This window comes from Dunckerocampus dactyliophorus, chromosome 15 (genome assembly GCF_027744805.1).
Source record: "Dunckerocampus dactyliophorus isolate RoL2022-P2 chromosome 15, RoL_Ddac_1.1, whole genome shotgun sequence".
Classification (NCBI taxonomy): Eukaryota; Metazoa; Chordata; class Actinopteri; order Syngnathiformes; family Syngnathidae; genus Dunckerocampus; species Dunckerocampus dactyliophorus.
In genome coordinates this window covers 25,162,035-25,181,353 of record NC_072833.1, presented here as the reverse complement: position 1 = coordinate 25,181,353, position 19,319 = coordinate 25,162,035, and the positions used below count along the sequence as shown (strand labels likewise).

Here is a 19,319-nt window from a genome sequence, read left to right as displayed (position 1 = left end):
CCGGGACGGGCCCGTGGTCGGCCGGCTGGAGTTAATCCACCAAAACTCTCCGTGTGGCCGCCAGTCCTGGATGGTTGCCCTTCTCAAACATTTGTCACATTTCCTGAGGTTTAGACTTGTCCCGGGGGCGGGGGGCGTCCCCATTCATGTTTTATGACATCATGTTTGGGTGGTGGCACGGCGGTTCTGTACGGGCATCGCGCCAACGTACCGGGCGCCATATTCTGGACGCGGTGCAACTCCTTTTACATTTCCTTCCAGCTCGCTTTGCTGACCTTGGCCAAGTCTCTTTGAGGTCAACGTGCATTCCCAGCTGCTGTGGGCCGTCCCACAAACACACGCACACACACATGCACACACACACGCACACACACACACACACACACACACACACACACACACACACACACACACACACACACACACACACACACACACGTATGGGAACACTAGCGTGCCCCTCACGTGGAACATGCACCTGACCCAGCGGCACGCGTCCAAACAAACAAAATACGCTCAGGGAGAACTGGGGGTGGGTGGCGTGCTGGGTGGGTCAGGGTGGGGGTCTACTGTACTTATGAGCACCATGGCAACAGCGGCGACCGCATGCCACAAGTTCATGCGGCAAACGGAACACACTTTGCTAACAATGGCCTCCTTTTGCTCAGCGCCCGAATTTGGGAAGCGGGAGGACAATTTGGGACCTTGTGAGGGGCGGCCGGCATCTCGGTGGGGGAGGGCGGGCGCAGAGGTTGGAAAATGCCTGCGAACAAAAAAGCCTTGGTTTTAAAGGCCTCGGTCTCCCTCCGCCTCTTCTTTGTTTGGACGCAAGAATTCAGCCCAGCACCAAAGAGGATGCGGCGTCGGGTCAAAGACGTCCAAAAGAACGTGTTTAACATTCAAATTAGTCCATTTGGGTGCCGGTGTCTCATCAGAACCTGCTAAATGGCAGCAGGGCGTGTCCCCCGCGTGCCTTCCAGTGCATCCGACACCTTCCTACGTGCACTTTGACCTTTGGTGGCACGCTAGCAGATTGCGCAAGCAAAGCAGGGAATGCGCGGGAGCAGCTGCTTGTGTCGGCTTGACGGCTCCCGCGCGGTTAGACGGACATGCGGGGTCGTGTTTGACTCTTTTAGACACGACCCGACCTGATTGATGGCGAGCTAGCTGATGGTAGGCGTTTGATTACAATTCCTTGATCGACACGCTAAATACTAAGGCTAAAAAAAAGGCTACAGGGACCGACATGCTAACTGTGCTACCAAATCTTAGTCTATTGACTTTTCAGCCGCCTTTCACGCCGTCCAACTCAAATATTTGCTTTGATGCCGCCGTCCTGGAGAAATAGCCTGCTAGCTAACCATTCACAGCCACCAAGGCTGTGAATGGTTAGCTAGCAGGTGGCGGCGAGAAAGATGGCAACGATGAATGCGTTCAATTTCATAGCAAACGTCAGTCCGTTCACTTCTTAGGGGAACCTTTGTGGGATTCTTTTTTTTGCCCTGGCATTCGACCGTTTTCAAAAAATACTGAAGTGTTGAACGTGTTGCACATGCATTCACAGTTAGAGAAGTCCAATGAAGTTCACCTGTGAAGGTCATCCAAGTACATGTTAGGTTCATCCTGAAATCCATCTGCAATATCCCCAACTTCTTGTGAGTAGTATTTGTGTCTAGCTATAAAAATGGCTAAAAACGCTACTATGCTAACGCTAACATGCTTGCAAGGCTAACTTTAGCATGGTAATAGCTAGCATCATCGGGCATTGTAAAACCAGCCCGAGTCACACACACACAACTGCACGAGCATGCGAAACTAAGCTAACCCCGCTAGCTTCCATTCACACTCCTTAAGAGGAGGTTCTGCCAACTTTCGACTGTTTCAACTACGAACGTTCCTTCTGCTCACGAAGACAGTCATCAACTCGCGTGTTTCCGTTGATCATTTATACCGGAATACGTTATTTTCTTATCATTGGGAGAATTTATATAAAAATGATCGGCCAACCCTAGCTGAAGCCATAAAATACTTTGCAGCTTTGACCTGAAAATGTTTCCGTGTGGAACGCAATCCACGACAGTTTCAGCAAAGCTCGGAACGTTCGTTACGACGCCTCTGTCCTCGAGAAGTAGCTTGGCCAGTGCGGCTAAAGATCAGCACGTTAACGCTGCTCGCAAATCTCAGTTGAATGACTTTTTGGCGGTTGTTAGGACTGCAATCTACCACGGTGTACCTAAGAAAGTTCAGTTTTGACGCCAAGAAATAGCGTGGTCGTGAAGGTGGATTGGCTGGCTGGCTAGGTTACGAGGATACGCAAGCTAACTTTGCTTGCAAACTTGAGTTTATTTACATCTTCGGTTCCTAAACAACAATGGTCTGCCTCAGAAAGTTTGTCCCAGAGAAATAGTTTAGTCGCTATAGTTGGTTGGCTAGCTAGCTGGCAGTGGCACGAAACTATTCCAGTGATTGTCGTTCCAGCTATGCTACACAACTTTACTTTATTGACCTCATAGAAGTTGTTAGGATTGCAATCCACACCAGAAAGTTCTGTTTTAATGCCGTTTCCCCCAAAACATAAGTTGGTTGCTACGAATGCTAAGCTAGCTGGTAGTGGCAGAAAAAGGTTACAGTGATTAACATGCTAAACAAACCTCGGGGATAAAGTTCCCTGAGCAGTAGCAATCTTGGGCTAACGCTAGCAAGAAATGTCGAACCAGAACAGAGAAACTTCAGTGGTGTTCAGTCCAGAACCCATCTGGACGTGAGTCCTGTTCCCAGGCTGCACACGGTCCAGCTGTGCAGCGTCGCCATGGACACTGACAGAAAGGTCTTTGTGTGGAGGACACGCGGGCCTCCGGCGGCTATAAAAGCCGGCCAGTGGAACGTCCCGGCAGGTGATTAAAGGCAGAGATGGAGGAGAAACTGCCAGGGAGGAACAAAAGGGAAGTGAAGGATTTAGGGAGGTCCTCGCTCCAGCGTTGAGAAAGCGAGGAGGGGATTCTCACCGAAGTGTAACGAGTCGCCGTGCAACCGCGAGCGCTAACTCAGCTAGCGCTAACTCAGCTAGCGCTAGCTGCTGTGGACAACTGATGCAGACTTGTGCAAGTCATCCAGCATTTGTCTAATGATGATAAACACGCATGCTAGCATCCACAACCTATAGGGGGCGCCACTAATGCCAATAAAATGATTTACCGCAACCTAAAATGCGACATGTAGCGCAGGAGTGTTCACAGAGCGGCCCGCGGCCCGGGGCACAATCCAAAAATATAATTTAACAAGAAAACAACAGCAAAAACAGAAAAATCTGGGGTAATTTGACAAGAACTAAGTCCAAACGTTAAGAGAGAAAAGTTGCAGCCTAACAAGAAAACGTGGTAGCGAATAATTTTATTAGCATCAAGTTGAAATATCAAAGAAAGACGCGTTTTTTCTTTAAAAGCTGCAATATCATGAAAAACAGCAAGGTTGTAATTTGTGGAAAATGAGGGTGCACAAAAAGTTGTAATGTGACGAGAATAAAGTCCAAATATGACGGAAATGAAGTTAGAATCACAAGAAGCAAATGTATAAGTTGCAATTGTTGGAAAAAAAGGCAATTTTAAAAGAATAAAGTCAAAATATTAGGAGGGAAAAACGACAAAAAAGTTGCAATTTTATGAGAATTTACTCGTAAAACTCTGAGGAAAAATGAGCTCATTTTAGTGGCATGGAGTTGAAATATTAAAGAAAAAAATGTGTTATTTTTGAAAGTCTAAATATTAAGAGAAACAAACAAAACCAAGTTGTCATTTTTGGAAGATTAGTCTGTGAAAAAGTTATGTTATATTTGGAATAAAGTCCAAATATTACAAAAAGAAAATTTATGAAAATTATTGAAGAAGAAATTGGAAATATTTCAAAAAAAAAAACAAAAGTGTGGAAAAAGAGCAACGAGTGAAGTTGATGTGATTAATATGCTTTTCCACTACAGGATGGAATACTACACATAGTACTTGTTAGCATATCTACAGGTGGGATGGAATACTACACATAGTACTTGTTAGCATATCTACAGGTGGGATGGAATACTACACATAGTACTTGTTAGCATATCTACAGGTGGGATGGAATACTACACATAGTACTTGTTAGCATATCTACAGGTGGGATGGAATACTGCACATAGTACTTGTTAGCATATCTACAGGTGGGATGGAATACTGCACATAGAACTTGTTAGCATATCTACAGGCGGGATGGAATACTGCAAATAGTACTTGTTAGCATATCTACAGGCGGGATGGAATACTACACATAGTACTTGTTAGCATATCTACAGGCGGGATGGAATACTACACATAGTACTTGTTAGCATATCTACAGGTGGGATGGAATACTACACATAGTACTTGTTAGCATATCTACAGGTGGGATGGAATACTGCACATAGTACTTGTTAGCATATCTACAGGTGGGATGGAATACTGCACATAGAACTTGTTAGCATATCTACAGGCGGGATGGAATACTGCACATAGAACTTGTTAGCATATCTACAGGCGGGATGGAATACTACACATAGTACTTGTTAGCATATCTACAGGTGGGATGGAATACTACACATAGTACTTGTTAGCATATCTACAGGTGGGATGGAATACTGCACATAGTACTTGTTAGCATATCTACAGGTGGGATGGAATACTGCACATAGAACTTGTTAGCATATCTACAGGTGGGATGGAATACTACACATAGTACTTGTTAGCATATCTACAGGTGGGATGGAATACTACACATAGTACTTGTTAGCATATCTACAGGTGGGATGGAATACTACACATAGTACTTGTTAGCATATCTACAGGTGGGATGGAATACTGCACATAGTACTTGTTAGCATATCTACAGGTGGGATGGAATACTGCACATAGTACTTGTTAGCATATCTACAGGTGGGATGGAATACTACACATAGTACTTGTTAGCATATCTACAGGTGGGATGGAATACTACACATAGTACTTGTTAGCATATCTACAGGTGGGATGGAATACTACACATAGTACTTGTTAGCATATCTACAGGTGGGATGGAATACTGCACATAGAACTTGTTAGCATATCTACAGGCGGGATGGAATACTGCACATAGTACTTGTTAGCATATCTACAGGTGGGATGGAATACTGCACATAGAACTTGTTAGCATATCTACAGGTGGGATGGAATACTGCACATAGAACTTGTTAGCATATCTACAGGCGGGATGGAATACTGCACATAGTACTTGTTAGCATATCTACAGGTGGGATGGAATACTACACATAGTACTTGTTAGCATATCTACAGGTGGGATGGAATACTACACATAGTACTTGTTAGCATATCTACAGGTGGGATGGAATACTACACATAGTACTTGTTAGCATATCTACAGGTGGGATGGAATACTGCACATAGTACTTGTTAGCATATCTACAGGTGGGATGGAATACTGCACATAGAACTTGTTAGCATATCTACAGGCGGGATGGAATACTGCACATAGAACTTGTTAGCATATCTACAGGTGGGATGGAATACTACACATAGTACTTGTTAGCATATCTACAGGTACGGTTTGACACCCCTGATGTAGCACTTCACTTGGACTTCAAGGCAACGCTGCTGACCACTGACCAGTGGGGGCACTACACCGTGTCACAGTAAATACATGATAAGCAGCACAGAGTCGGGACAGTATGCCCCCCCACCACCACATGGTCGCGGCCTCTCCTCCGCATCGTGCCTCCAGTGGAATGTGATGACCACGGAGTGGACAAAGCCTCGCATTCACGCTCCCTCAGCCCACTCTGGCCGCCTTGATTTCAGAGCCGGGGGGTGGGGGGGCATGGTCTGGGGGGGGGGGCTCTGTCCAGCCCTCTGTGTAAGTCACTGTGTAGCATTAAGTACATGAAATGAAAGGTTAATGATGAAAGCGACGACTTCCTGTCTGCTGGATGCAACACAATGAGCTGTTGCTAGGTAACCACACACCAACACACACATTGCCACGCAACATGTGCATGCGCTTGTTGCCTGTGCGGTCAGGAAAGACCAGCTTTAATACAAACGACACACTATATTGACAGACTCACCGCTTTGCTCAAGGAGGAAGTTTATTGATTGGACTGATTTTTGACAGAAATATTTCTATTTGTGTAGCTAGCATCGGGGCTCAGGGTGGGACAGGCACGTCTTTAACCTCGCCATGCTTGCTGATGCTGGGACTTGTCATTCCGTGGTTATCACAATAGGGGCTGGAGCGTGGGCGGCGGCCTCTTTGGGGCTCCTCCCCGAACCCCGCCTCTTGCAGGGCACTTCCCTTCCAAAATACAAGCACTAAAACCACACAAACAACAAGTCTGCCGACGGGGCGTCCAAACTCTCTCCAGCGGGGGCCACATAGCGAAGAAGGACAGGATGCAACTTTGCCACTTCAGGGTTTCCGCTACATGGAACTGATGGCACAAAATAAAAGCCCCCACACCTTAAATACTACTTTTTTCAAACTTGAAAACAATGTTTAGTACTTTATCGGATGAATGGATATACTGTGTATGATAGATAGATAGATAGATAGATAGATAGATAGATAGATAGATAGATAGATAGATAGATCGATAGATAGATAGATAGATAGATAGATAGATAGATAGATAGGTAGGTAGATAGATAGATAGATAGATAGATAGATAGATAGATAGATAGATAGATAGATAGATAGATAGATAGACAGATAGATAGATAGATAGACAGATAGATAGACAGATAGATAGATAGATAGACAGATAGATAGATAGATGCTTTTAATTTGATGTTGTTCCTGTCCTAGTTTACACAAGACATAATAAATAAGAGCATTATATCACTATGATGTACGTACGTTTCACTGATGTGATGATGACCAGCTCTAGTTAGTCTAATATACTGTAGTTCTAGCTAATGCTAGCTAGCACTGCTAGCTCTTCAGCACACATGACAGAAGCCCCCACATACTGTAGATGTCCTCGGCTACTCCTTACTAGCAGCTCGTGCCCAAACTTTAGCTCGCAGATCAAAGCAAAACATCCGCCCAGAGATGGCTCGCATCTAAAAACCCCGCTTAGGTTAGGTTAGGTGGGACACTGGTAGGCCAAGACTCCCCAAAAATCATAATAAAGTCATCATAAACAATCAAGGCAGGACAGGAAAGGTAAGAAAAGAAAAATAACAAAATAGAACAAATACATAAATAAATAATCCGGAACGGTTCACTTCCAATTTAGAGTGCAATAACACATAATAATAGTAATGATAATAATAGCTATTCATCACGTTAATCACGCATTAAAAATGGTGCAATTGATAGCTAGCTAGTTAGCAGGCGCATCAATCAAACACAAAGCTGTGATTATTCTTTCTAGTCGCCTCATGCTTGTTGCTCGGCGGAATTTAAGGGCTACACTCGTTTATACAAAAACACACTCGTGTTCCTCCTTGCTGTAGACGGCCCGACTACTGCCCCATCAAACAGAAAAAGGACAGGGAGAGTCGGCAGATACAGGGAGACTGAAAGCGAATTATCCCAAAGAATGACGAGATATTAATTTATCTATTTATTTATAAACACAGAGCATGTACTGGAATAAAAACAAACAAAAAAAACCCCCAACCAACTTCTGGATCTGCTGGGGCACTGCCCCACTTGCCCCTAATGCAAGTTCGCCCTCGCTGCACGGTGTAGTCGTTCCTTGATGCCATTGCAACTATCAGAGCATGCTCGTGTGACGAGTGCTCAGGTAATTCAACACAGATTATTATTGTGCCGGCTCTTCCTGCTGCATGAATCATTCAACAGGCGACCGTAATCCAAACGGACAGCTCGGCGCTTTGCTTACAAGCTCAGATTGCTCGCCGTCCAATAAGAAGCTCCACAAAAAATGGACGGATATTTTTTTCCATGATACTTTTCCAATAGGTGGGAAGATCCACGAGGGGAGAACGGGTGATGCATCGTGTCGTTAGAGAGCATCTTTGCAGGCTCAAAGAAATGGGAATAATTCATGACTGTGTAGTATCACTCAAATATCATAGTATCACATCGCATATAAATATCACAGTATCACTCAAAAGTGATTGAATTATGGGGTGTGTGCCAACTTCTGACTCGTACTATATGTCAAACGTGTCGAGACACCTTCTCATGCTTGCCAATGAGAAGGTGTGTCTACACTTTTGACTACTGAATGTCAAACGTTTTTCACGCAATTGAATGATGACGTGTGTCTAAACTTTTGATGAGCACGTTATGCCAAAGGTTTGGAGACATCGTTTCATGTTGCTGAAGGATACGGCGTGCCTAAACTTTTGACTGGATGTGAAAAAGTGTGCAAAAGGGCATCAAAGAAGTGCATAATGGAGTGCATGTGACACTTAATGATGCAAGGCGATACCTTCTGTATTCTCGTCGGACCAACTCACACTGTCGTATGAGCGCATGGAAGACAGATGCAGCTTACTTCTCTGGTATTGACAGTACAGTAAAAGCACCTGCTCAGCATTAATGCGGCCCACAGCGCAGCAAGCGGTAACCCACGGCAACCAGCATTGTGTCAACAGAAATCTTGGACGCGCCAGCTCTGGCGGCTCGAGCCCTGCCATTGGCTGGCGACGAATGAATGACTGGCAAACTTGTCTATGTATTATTCATGGGCCATCACCTTTAGAGGTCTTGGGCTCAGTCGCAGGTGAGCAACACGGAGAGGGAGCTCGAGGAAGGATCGCCACGGTAAGACCAAACAACTTTTAACGGTAAGAGATGCTAACTTGGTGGTGGTGTCCCTAAAGAGACCTGGAGACATGGAGCTGACAGCCACGTATGCTCGACCAAAGACCAGCAACTTCCTCCCGGCCATCTCCACCATGGCGTCCAGCTATCGCAACACGAAGCCCGCCTCCGCCCTGAACCACAGCGCCAACCAGTGGAGGACCAGCAGCTACTACAAGACCAGCGACACCATCCCCAACCTCTCCTCTGTGCAGCGAGGCAGTCTGGATCTCCTCAGGGCCAACACCATGTTCTACCCGTCCAATAGGAGCACCCTGACCAGCCGCTACACGCCCGACGAATGGTTCAGGTCCAACCAGAGCAACTACCGCGAGTCGGAGGCGTCCCGCAACAGCGCCGAGAGACTGCGGCGGGACACGCTGAGGCTGATCCAGGACAAGGAGCAGCTGACCCGGCGGACGCAAGAGAACAGCAGCAAGAACATCGGGGAGCGCCTCAACGACATCGCCTTCTGGAGGTCCGAGCTGAGCCACGAAATCGACAACATGGTGACCGAGATCGCCGCGCTCGCCGAGGTCAAGCGGAGGCTGGAGAGAGCCTTGGCAGAGACCGAGCGGCCCCTTCAGGTGGGTGGATCGGTGCGGACAGACCACGTAGACTGGATCTGGCCAGAGATCCGATGACGCCTCCGACCTTTCTCCAGGATGAGATCATGTGACCGAGGTTTTGTTTACCGACTCGCCAGGTAACTGAAACTGGAGAACGTAGGTGAAACATCTCACGGTGACGCTTACCCCGCAAAGGCAATTCAAGCGACACTTAATGCTCCAATCAGTAGGGGGCAGCGTACGACTAAAGCGTCCACCACAACTGTGAGACGAGTTAGCATCCGGGATTGCGCATCAGAGCCGGTTGAAACACCCGATGACAGTCACAGGGAGGTCTGTAGAGACCACTCCTCCTTTGAACTACACTGACTCGCTGTTGCCTCCTGAGGAACAAAGGGGTATTACGTGTCTGCGAGGAAGAAAGCAGCACAGCTTGTATGGTGTTTTAGCGTTAAGCGTAAAAAAAATTAACTTTGCCCCTAATTTACTGACAAATTGAATGACCTTTTTGGCATTTTACGTAACCTCAAAGTGAAAACCATGAACGCTAGCGCCGCTACATTCCTATCCAGTAAAAAGAGTGTTTGGTCATGTCTTAACCAATGATGTTCACGAAAGACGTCTGAGGCCACCTTTGTGCCAGAGTGCCTCATTGTTGCCTCTTGAGGAAGAATGGGGTATGACATGGCAAAAAGCAGTAGCACTGGTGGGATTGGGTGCTAAAAAACGAAAAATGTTGGTCTTTGGACACTCCCTTGATGACAAACTGAGTTAAGTAACTATGAGGTCTCACGCTAAAGCTAGCCTGACTACATCTCCTGCATTCATAATTAATGCATACCGTATGCGATATGCACAGGAAGTTAGCATGCATTAGCGTGAAGACGTGCCACTCGTCTCCAGGTGTCTCAGGAGTGCTTGTACCACCGGGAGAAGCGCATGTCCATCGACCTGGTCCATGACGACGTGGAGAAGGACCTCATCAAGGTAACGGAAGCGCCAACAACCATAACCCAGTGTAGCTAACGTACGCCTCTCGCAGGAAGTGGAGGTGATCAAGTCCTGTCAGGAGAGGATGAGGCGACATTTGGAGCGAGCCGCCGCCCAGCTGGCGTGAGTGTGACCGCCAAGGGCGCAAGCAAAGGTTTGATTCGTGGTCGATGTTTTGTGGGTTTTTGTGGTGCTCAGGTCAAACCGAGCAGCCCAGCACGAGTTGGAAAGAGACCTGAGCGACAAAGTGACGGCCCAGAGGATCGACGACCGCTGTCACCATTTAAGGAACACGTCAGACGGCATCAGCTTCTACAGAGGGGTCGAAAGACTGGATCCTTCGTGAGTGAACAGTTGGGACCGGCCCTTTTGCAGGGCCAAAGTCCCCCCGGGCTTGTTTATTCTAACAGCTGTGACATGAGCCTCAAGGACAGTTTACAATTGAATTCAAACAAGCATGGATGCAAGCAATTGTAATGCCAGCACTGGAGTGAGGGACTGGCTGCCAATGAAGGTTTAGTCTCCAGGTGAAAGGTCTTCTGAATGAGTTATGCTCTGTGGTAGATAAGCAACTTTGTTGAAAACAGAGTAGAACATATCCCGTTCCTATCAAACGCCCCCGTTCGACGACGTCGGTAACCGTGTGGTCCTTCGTCCACAGGGTCTCTCTGCCGGAGTCGTGGTCCAAGTTCACAGACGACAACCTTCTGTGCTCGCAGAGCCAGCGGGCCGCCTCGCACAAGCTGAGGGACGAGATCGAGATCCTCCTCAACGCCGCCTCTGGCGAGATGTGGAGCCAGTTCAACAACGTCAACGTGGCCTTCACCAGCCGCGTGGCCGAGACGGCCGACGCCCGCAACAGCCTGCAGGCGCACCTGGCCAAGGTCACGTGACCACACGACTCCTACAGTCCTGCTGTCTACTGACCGTGGCACACGTTATTTGATCAAATATATTCAAAATAGAATCTAATATTTATCTAATATTGAAATATATTTAAAATGTAAAGGATACAGTTTGTCTTCATAAAAAAAAGGTAAATATATTAAATCCTACCAAATTATTAGAAATATAACCTGGACACAATATTGTAACTATGAGCATTCATGAATTTATACAACACATTCTGAAACAATCAATTATTTCAAAACATCTGAAAATAATAACAATTGGAATAAAAAGCCACATTTATATTATTTTGCTAGTAGCGGCTAGCATTTGTTTATGTTATATTCAAAATATCATTTACAGTATAAATAGTGTATGTTTTGATCGAGTTCATGTGTTTCGATCAAAAAGAAGCACTTCAAAGCTGTGGAATTATTTATGACATAAGTAGATATCATAAACGCTACTACAAATTTTACAAAATAGCAGTGGTTCATGTTACTTTACATGCTATATTTTGTGTTATTATATTTATCATACTGTTTATTGACATCGACAAAACATGGAAAACCTCCAAAATATTTTGGATTACATTCATTTTACTTTCATCTGAGTTATGATTGAAGAACATGTAAAGTATACAAAAACAAAGTTAGTCAAAGTGTGGTCCGCGGGCCACTGGTGGTCCCTGAGAAACTAAACGAGTGGTCCGTGAATGTGTCATCAATACAGTTGAAGTAGCTGTTATTCAAATGACAAAGTGTCATCAGCTCGACAGTCAAATCTCAGTTTTCAAACACCCCAGTTTTCATATGATTCGGTTTTTGGCAAAAATGTAAAAAATCAGTAAACATGTAAAATTAAAAATTTTTAAAAATAATTTTTTAAAATTATTTTAAATGATACATTTTTAAACATTTTAAAATTTTTCATACATTTTAACATGTTTGTTTAAACATTCTAAACATTAAAAAGAAAAACTAACAAATTTAAAGTAAAAAATGAAAAATAAAAAGATTTATTACTCTTATTGAAAATGTCATCATTACTACAGTCAAAATGGCCCACTTTTCATATGACATTTTTGCTAGGATTAAAAACAATAAAAAATAAATTAAAAACTTTCAACCTTGATGCATTTTTAAAAATAATTTTTACATTAAAAAAATATTTTGTATTCCAAAAAAATTTCAATATACACTGTATATTGAAATATATATATATATGCCATGTGCAACCTTGATATATATATATATATATATACAGTGTATATATAAAATGAATAATAAAATAGTAGTAGTATAATATAGTATAGTAGTATAATGTATCATATTTCCTTTTGTATTAATATATTTCAACAGTGTAAAAGTAATGTAATCCAAAATATTTTGGACCTTTTCTATTCTGTCGATGTAAACATATGATAAATATAATAATACACATGTAACGTCATACACTGTCAACTACTACTCCCACTACTAGTAATCAGCAACGCGTAGGGTGCTTTAATTGAGCACTCGATTTCACGGAACGATACTATTTATTATATTTACATCAGCAAAACAATGAACACGTCTAAAATAGTTCAATTACACCACATTGTTGCCACTTAGTGATAAAGTCGATTCAATGGAAAGTTTTTGTGCGCTCAGCTCGTTTCTCGTTACTACTGGAGTATTCGTCTTCACGCAGACCCTGCAGGAGATCTTCCAGACGGAGATGCTCATTGAGTCGCTGAAGAAGGCTCTGCGGGACAAAGAGAGGCCGTTAAAGGTGGCCCAGACCAGGCTGGAGGAGCGGACCCGCCGACCCAATGTGGAGCTGTGCAGGGACAACCCCCACCACAGGTACAGTGGCGTCATTGGCGCTCATTCCGAGCGCAAGCGGCCTCGTCTACGCTAGTGTAACGTGTGCACCGTCCCAGGCTGGTGAGCGAGGTGCGCGAGATTGAGGACACCGTCCACAAGCTGCAGGAGAGGCTGCTGGAGGCCGAGAGCAGCCTCCAGTGTCTGGTCAAGACCAAAGTGAGCTTGGAGCACGACCTCTCCGTCAAGGCCAACTCGCTCTTCCTGGACCAGGAAAAGTGCATGAGCATGCGCAAGACTTTTCCCAGCATGCCGCGCCTCGTGGGATACACTTAAAGCACACAAGCCCGCATCAACGCGCAACTTCAACCAATCGGAGTGACTTCAAAATGTACGCAGGTGCTAATGATAACACACCACATGTTTGTGTACTGGTAATGTCTTTGTGGGTTTTCTTGCTCTTTAAAAAACATTTCACTTTCATCATTTCCATCTGAAGTCCCCGTCGTCGCTCCGCGGCAACGACCCGGCACTCGTGGCACACGCTCGCCACAGCCTGCAGCCTTCCGCTAGCAGTTGATGCTAGTAAAACCCTGCTTCAAAGCTTCATTTATTATTTAAAATGTTCATATATAACCTTGCCTGATCAATAAGTGTGAGACAAGAGTGGATGAAACAAAAAAATAAAAATAAAAATCTGTCTATCTACTGCAGGGGTGTCCAAATGTTTTTCCAGGGATGCTACCTTGGTATTTTGTAATGCTAAGAGGTTTTATCTGTTTAGCTTCGTCATATTGGTATTTTCCCTCATAATACTACGACTTTATTCTTGTTAGAACATTCAAATATTTGGACTTTTCTCCGCACGGTGGCCAAGTGGGTAGCATGTTGGCCACACAGTCAGGAGATCAGGAACATGCAATTAAAGGGCAGATGGCCGCCGCTAGCATAGCAAGCTAACCAGTTAGCCTCTCCAACTTACTAATTCTAAATTTAAAGTGTTTCAAACGGAGTTGGGAAGAAGGACAGAGAAGCCAAAAACTTACCACTTCCACACGGAATGAGAGGAGAACCATTTTTTTTAAGCCATTGCGCGTCCGTCTCAGCCATGGCACGTCCGTCTCAGCCATGGCACGTCCGTCTCAGCCATGGCGCGTCCGTCTCAGCCATGACACATACGTCTCAGCCATGACGCGTACGTCTCAGCCATGGCACGTCCGTCTCAACCATGGCGTGTCCGTCTCAGCCATGGCCCGTCCGTCTCAGCCATGGCACGCACGTCTCAGCCATGGCACGTCCATCTCAGCCATGGCGCGTCTGTCTCAGCCATGGCACGTCCGTCTCAACCATGGCACGTGCGTCTCAGCCATGGCACGTCCGTCTCAGCCATGGCGTGTTCGTCTCAGCAATGGCGCGTTCGTCTCAGCCATGGCCTGTCCTGAAAACGTTTCTGCCATTAGTCTTTGTTTACATCACATTGCGCAGGGACATAACAGACGGCCGCCGCTTACATAGCAAGCCAGCGAGCTAACGAGTTATCCTTTCCAACTCCGTGTCAGTCGTGGCATGTCTGTTTCAGCCATACTATACCAACATAAACAACACAAAAAAGGGGTTGTTTTACATCAAAATAACAAGTTATTTACAAATATAACACCGTGAACTTTTACAATTTTCACACTTGGAACAGACTATGTGTGCGCGCTCATGCCCGCGCGTGTGTGCATGTGTTAACATTTCCCAACGATGCGTAACCTTCTATGCGCTACACTTGTCTACGCTCTCTCACTTCCTCCTTCCTGTCAGGTGTGATTGTTCCATTGAAATGATCGCTGCCGAGCTCGGATCAAATGCACTTCTGCCACCTCGTGGCTGCTTTTATGGCTTAAAAGTGCTCTGAAACGTCAATGCATTAGTGGAAAGTTGCATCATCGCCTCTTTTTGCCTCTCGTGCAAAAAAACGTAAAAGATGTATAAATATGTCTTTGGTATTGAAAGAGTTAATTTTATGTTTACCTTTTTTTTAACTGCCAAGCTGCAACATTGTTTTTATTATTATCATATTGAAGTCGGCTATGCTTTATTTTAATTTTACACAGTTGGCTGGTGACCAGTCCAGGGTGTACACCGTCTCTCACCCAAAGTCAGCTAGGATAGGCTCCAGCATACCACCGTGACCCTAGTGAGGAAAAGTGGCATCAAAAATAAATGAATGAATAATACACATAGGACTCAAAAAGGCCTCACAAAATGCACTTTTGTGGCTCCAGACTGTTTTTCTTTAGTTATAAGAGGGGGCAAAATGGCTCTTTTGATAGTCAAGGTTGCAAACACTTGGTCTAGATGCTGAACCGATGCACAGAGTGAACTCTCATCCTGGCCCTTTTGGAAGAAACAAGAAACGAGGAAAACAGACCCGCATGCACATGGCAAATATATGGAGGCCGGCAAAATGATCCAGTCCATTTTCATATTTATCGTGTGATTCATTTACTGTATTTATTTACTATCCAGAGAGATTTTTTTTCTGAATGAGAAATCTTCCATGCATCCATCTTCTACCGCTTATCCAAGGTCGGATCGCGGGGGAAGCAGCCGAAGCAGGGAAGACCCGACTTCTTCCCGGCCACTTCGTCCAACTCCTCCTGGCGGATCCCGAGGCGGTCCCAGGCCAGTTGAGAGACATCGTCTCTCCAACGTGTCCTGGGTCTTCCCCGAGGCCTCCACTAGTCGGCGTGCCCTGAACACCTCCCCAGGGAGGCGTCCTGGCCAGATGCCTGAGCCACCTCATCTGGCTGCTCTCAATGCGTTGGAGCGACTCTACTGAGTTTCTCCCGGATGACGGTGCTTCTCACCATATCTAAAGGAGAGCCCAGCCACCGTACGAAGAAAACTCATTTCGGCTGTTTGTACCCGCCATCTTGTCCTTTCGATCACTCCCCAAAGCTCATGACCATAGGTGAGGGTAGGAACGTAGATGGGCCGCTAAATTGAGAGCTTTGCCTTTAGGCTAAGCTGCAGACGCCGCACCGATCCGCCTGTCCATCTGGCAAACGAGAAATCCCGTCACATTTTAATCTCGCGAGATCTTGTGACAGCCCTGGTGGTCTCATATGCGCAGGAACAGGAACAGACGCACAACAACACACACCTCTGTGATGACTCTTTCACATGTCATCTTAATCTGACCTGTGTGTCACCTCACGGTCTCACACACACACACACACGCACACACACACACACACACACGCACACACACACGTTTTTATCAGCAGCTTGACAATGACTCAGCACTTTGCCTTGAAAGCACAGGCAAGGCCCCTCCCCGCCTCTGCAGGAAAACCCTGCGTACGTTTGACCCCTCATCCTTCCTCTTCTACACGCCGTAACATCCCCAAGCCTCGCGTCACCTCGCCTCGCTCGTGGCGGCAGAGGAAGGAAGTACGGAGTGATGTCCTCCAGGCCCCGCGGACGCTGGCGGCATACTGATGCTTTTTAAAATCGATAGACGAGGAGGCAGCCTGGGCGGACGGCTAAAAGCCGCAAGTGTGGGCGTGATTGCAGTGTGCAGATTTGCGACACCTGAGGGAGTGACTGCACTGATAACCCTCAGGGTGTGTGTGTGTGTGTGTGCGTGTGTGTGTGTGCGTGTGTGTGTGTGACTTGCCCTTTGCTTTGGGTGTAATGTTTTACAGCCTCACTGTTACTGTGCTGTGCAAACATCTTTGTGTTTGACTACCAAGGCAAAGCTGCCTGGCTTTCCAAAATGCGTGTGTGTGTTGAGTAAAGGCGCATGCACACCCAAGAACATTCCAGAGCCGAGTGCAGCCCAAAGTTTGGTGCGGAAGAACTGGAAACCGTGTCCAGCAGGGGTGGGAATAAATGCGCTCCGACTTGAAAAAGCGGGAATTCTCTGAGGTGGTGATGCTCTGGTTTTAGCCTCGACACAAATAGTCGCTCCTCTCTGGCTGCCCCGGGGCCAACACCCCCCTCCCGGAGCCCCCCCCCCACATACATGTGGAATGTACGCTGGAATCCTCCCTGGCGCTCCAAACATATTGGTGGGTTATTTTTAACGCCCCCACCGCGCGCCGTGTGTTATTTTATGTTCTTACAGGCTGAAGGCTGGACTTTTTTGTCCGGGGGCGGGAAGGGGGGCTGTCAGATTTATACTGATTTTGAGTGACATTCCTCACGCGTTAGCCGTTAGCATGCGATGGGAGCACAGCAAGTCGCGGTTCACATGGTAGTCCGGGCTGAACGTTCCTGGGAACGCGTGGACTTCCTGTGGCTGTTGGAGCGCCGCCACGGTGGAAGCCTCCGGAGACGCCCGCTGAGACGAGCCGCTCGGCCGTTGATTGCGGCCGCTTGAAAAGAGCTAAAAGCGGACGAGTGAGGAAGTGAAAGACTGGTAGATAAGCGGCGTGTGGTTTCCAGTCCCAACCGCCTTGCTGGTGCTTCAATACTACGACTACTATTGTATCATTGCGACCAACTTTGGGAGAGACATCCTTCTGCTGGTACGTAGCTTAGAAAAGGCCACTCTTAAATTAGCAGATTTAAGGAACCACCTCAGATTCAATCTTAGATGCAGGCAGAGTAGGTTAATCCCCAAATGCATGAGGCAAGCGTCCCTTGAGCAAGGACACTTGGCAAGGAAAATGCAACAAAACTACATCAGAAAAATACAGAATTTGAGAATTAGGAGACTTAACATAGAGATAAAAAATAAACAGTCTGAAGTAGAAACCTTCTATCAGAGATTGCAAACCAAGCTTACGCACGAAACCTATCAGGAGGTTTGTGAATTTACCAAATCAGGTTATATGAAGCACCATAGCAAAACCAAAGAAAGGCATAAAGGAAAATTCCAGAAACTTCTATTGGAAAATCGACCACAGCTTGTCGTAAACACTAAGGATGGGGGGAATCAGACCAATACTAAAGAAAATTGGATCAAAAATCTGTCAGACAGAAGCCTCTCGGAGACAGAGAAGGCAGTATTAACCAAGGGTCTCAACTTCTCAGTGACTCCTAAAACGATACCCACAGTAGACTATATCACAGCAGCTGAATCGGCCATCAGGAACAATAACCTTTCTAGAACAGAGGCAGGGGACCTTCGTCTGAGAATATCGGCCCTTCTCAGTAGTGCCAAACCACCACCGTCCAATATCACGTTAGGTGAGAGGAAAGCATTAGCGGCTCTGCAGAAAGATGAGAGCATCACCATCTTACCAGCTGATAAGGGCAGATGCACAGTGGTTCTCAACACATTGGACTACGAAGAAAAAATAACAAGTCTAATTAGTGATGCCAACACATATGAGCAACTTAAAAGGGACCCATCCAGCAGGTATAAGAAAGAAATCATAGACTGTCTCCAAAAGTTAGAGAAGGAAGAACTAATTGACAGACAGATGTATCATAGGTTATACCCTGGGGAGGCTACACCATGTATCTATGGCCTTCCAAAAATCCACAAGGAAGGGTTTCCCCTCAGACCCATTGTCTGTAGCATTGACTCTACCACGTACAATGTAGCGAAATATGTAAAAACAGTCTTATCCCCATTGGTAGGCAACACTGATCATCATATAGAGAACACAAAAGGGTTTGTGGCGAGCATCAAAGACCTCAGATTGGAGCCAGAGGAAACTTTGGTGTCTTATGATGTGACTTCACTTTTCACATCTGTCCCCACCTCAGCAGCAGTCTCGGTGGTGAGGAAGAGACTGCTCGAGGACTCAACTCTGCATCGGAGAACAAAACTTAGTGCTGACCACATCTGCCAATTACTGGAAATTTGCCTTAACACCACATATTTTCAGTTTAGAGGGAAATTCTACAGACAAATTCATGGTTGTGCTATGGGCTCACCAGTCTCACCCATAGTGGCGAATCTGTACATGGAAGAGATGGAGAAACAGGCTCTCACATCCTTCTCAGGGACAAAACCAAGGCACTGGTTTAGATACGTGGATGACACCTTTGTCATAATCAAAAAACAAGAAATTCAGTCTTTCACAGATCACATCAATGCGGTGGACACCAATATCAAATTTACTCGCGAGGACACTAAAGAAAACCAACTAGCCTTCTTAGACTGCAAGGTAATTATAGGAAAGGACAGACAGCTACTTACAGAGGTCTTTAGAAAGGCCACACACACTGACCAATACCTGCTTTTTGAATCAAACCATCCACTACAACATAAACTAGGGGTTATTAGGAC

At 45.8% G+C, this 19,319-nt stretch overlaps 1 protein-coding gene across 1 annotated transcript; it reads left to right on the top strand.

Annotated features, from left to right (window-relative positions):
* The first annotated feature begins 8,852 nt into the window (after positions 1–8,852).
* Positions 8,853–13,706, top strand: tekt3 (tektin 3). The gene is made up of 7 exons (XM_054752997.1): positions 8,853–9,419; positions 10,305–10,388; positions 10,444–10,514; positions 10,590–10,733; positions 11,053–11,275; positions 12,972–13,126; positions 13,204–13,706. Exons 1-7 carry the CDS (start codon positions 8,865–8,867, stop codon positions 13,418–13,420), a joined length of 1,449 nt encoding a protein of 482 aa, XP_054608972.1. The 5' UTR covers positions 8,853–8,864; the 3' UTR covers positions 13,421–13,706.
* The last annotated feature ends 5,613 nt before the right edge of the window (positions 13,707–19,319 follow it).

Excerpts from the sequence above, each read along its gene's own strand:
- tekt3 (XM_054752997.1), top strand. The coding sequence starts at position 8,865 with ATGGAGCTGACAGCCACGTATGCTCGACCAAAGACCAGCAACTTCCTC. Across the intron at positions 9,420-10,304 it reads AGACCGAGCGGCCCCTTCAG|GTGTCTCAGGAGTGCTTGTA; the intron begins GTGGGTGGATCG and ends ACTCGTCTCCAG. Across the intron at positions 11,276-12,971 it reads TGCAGGCGCACCTGGCCAAG|ACCCTGCAGGAGATCTTCCA; the intron begins GTCACGTGACCA and ends GTCTTCACGCAG.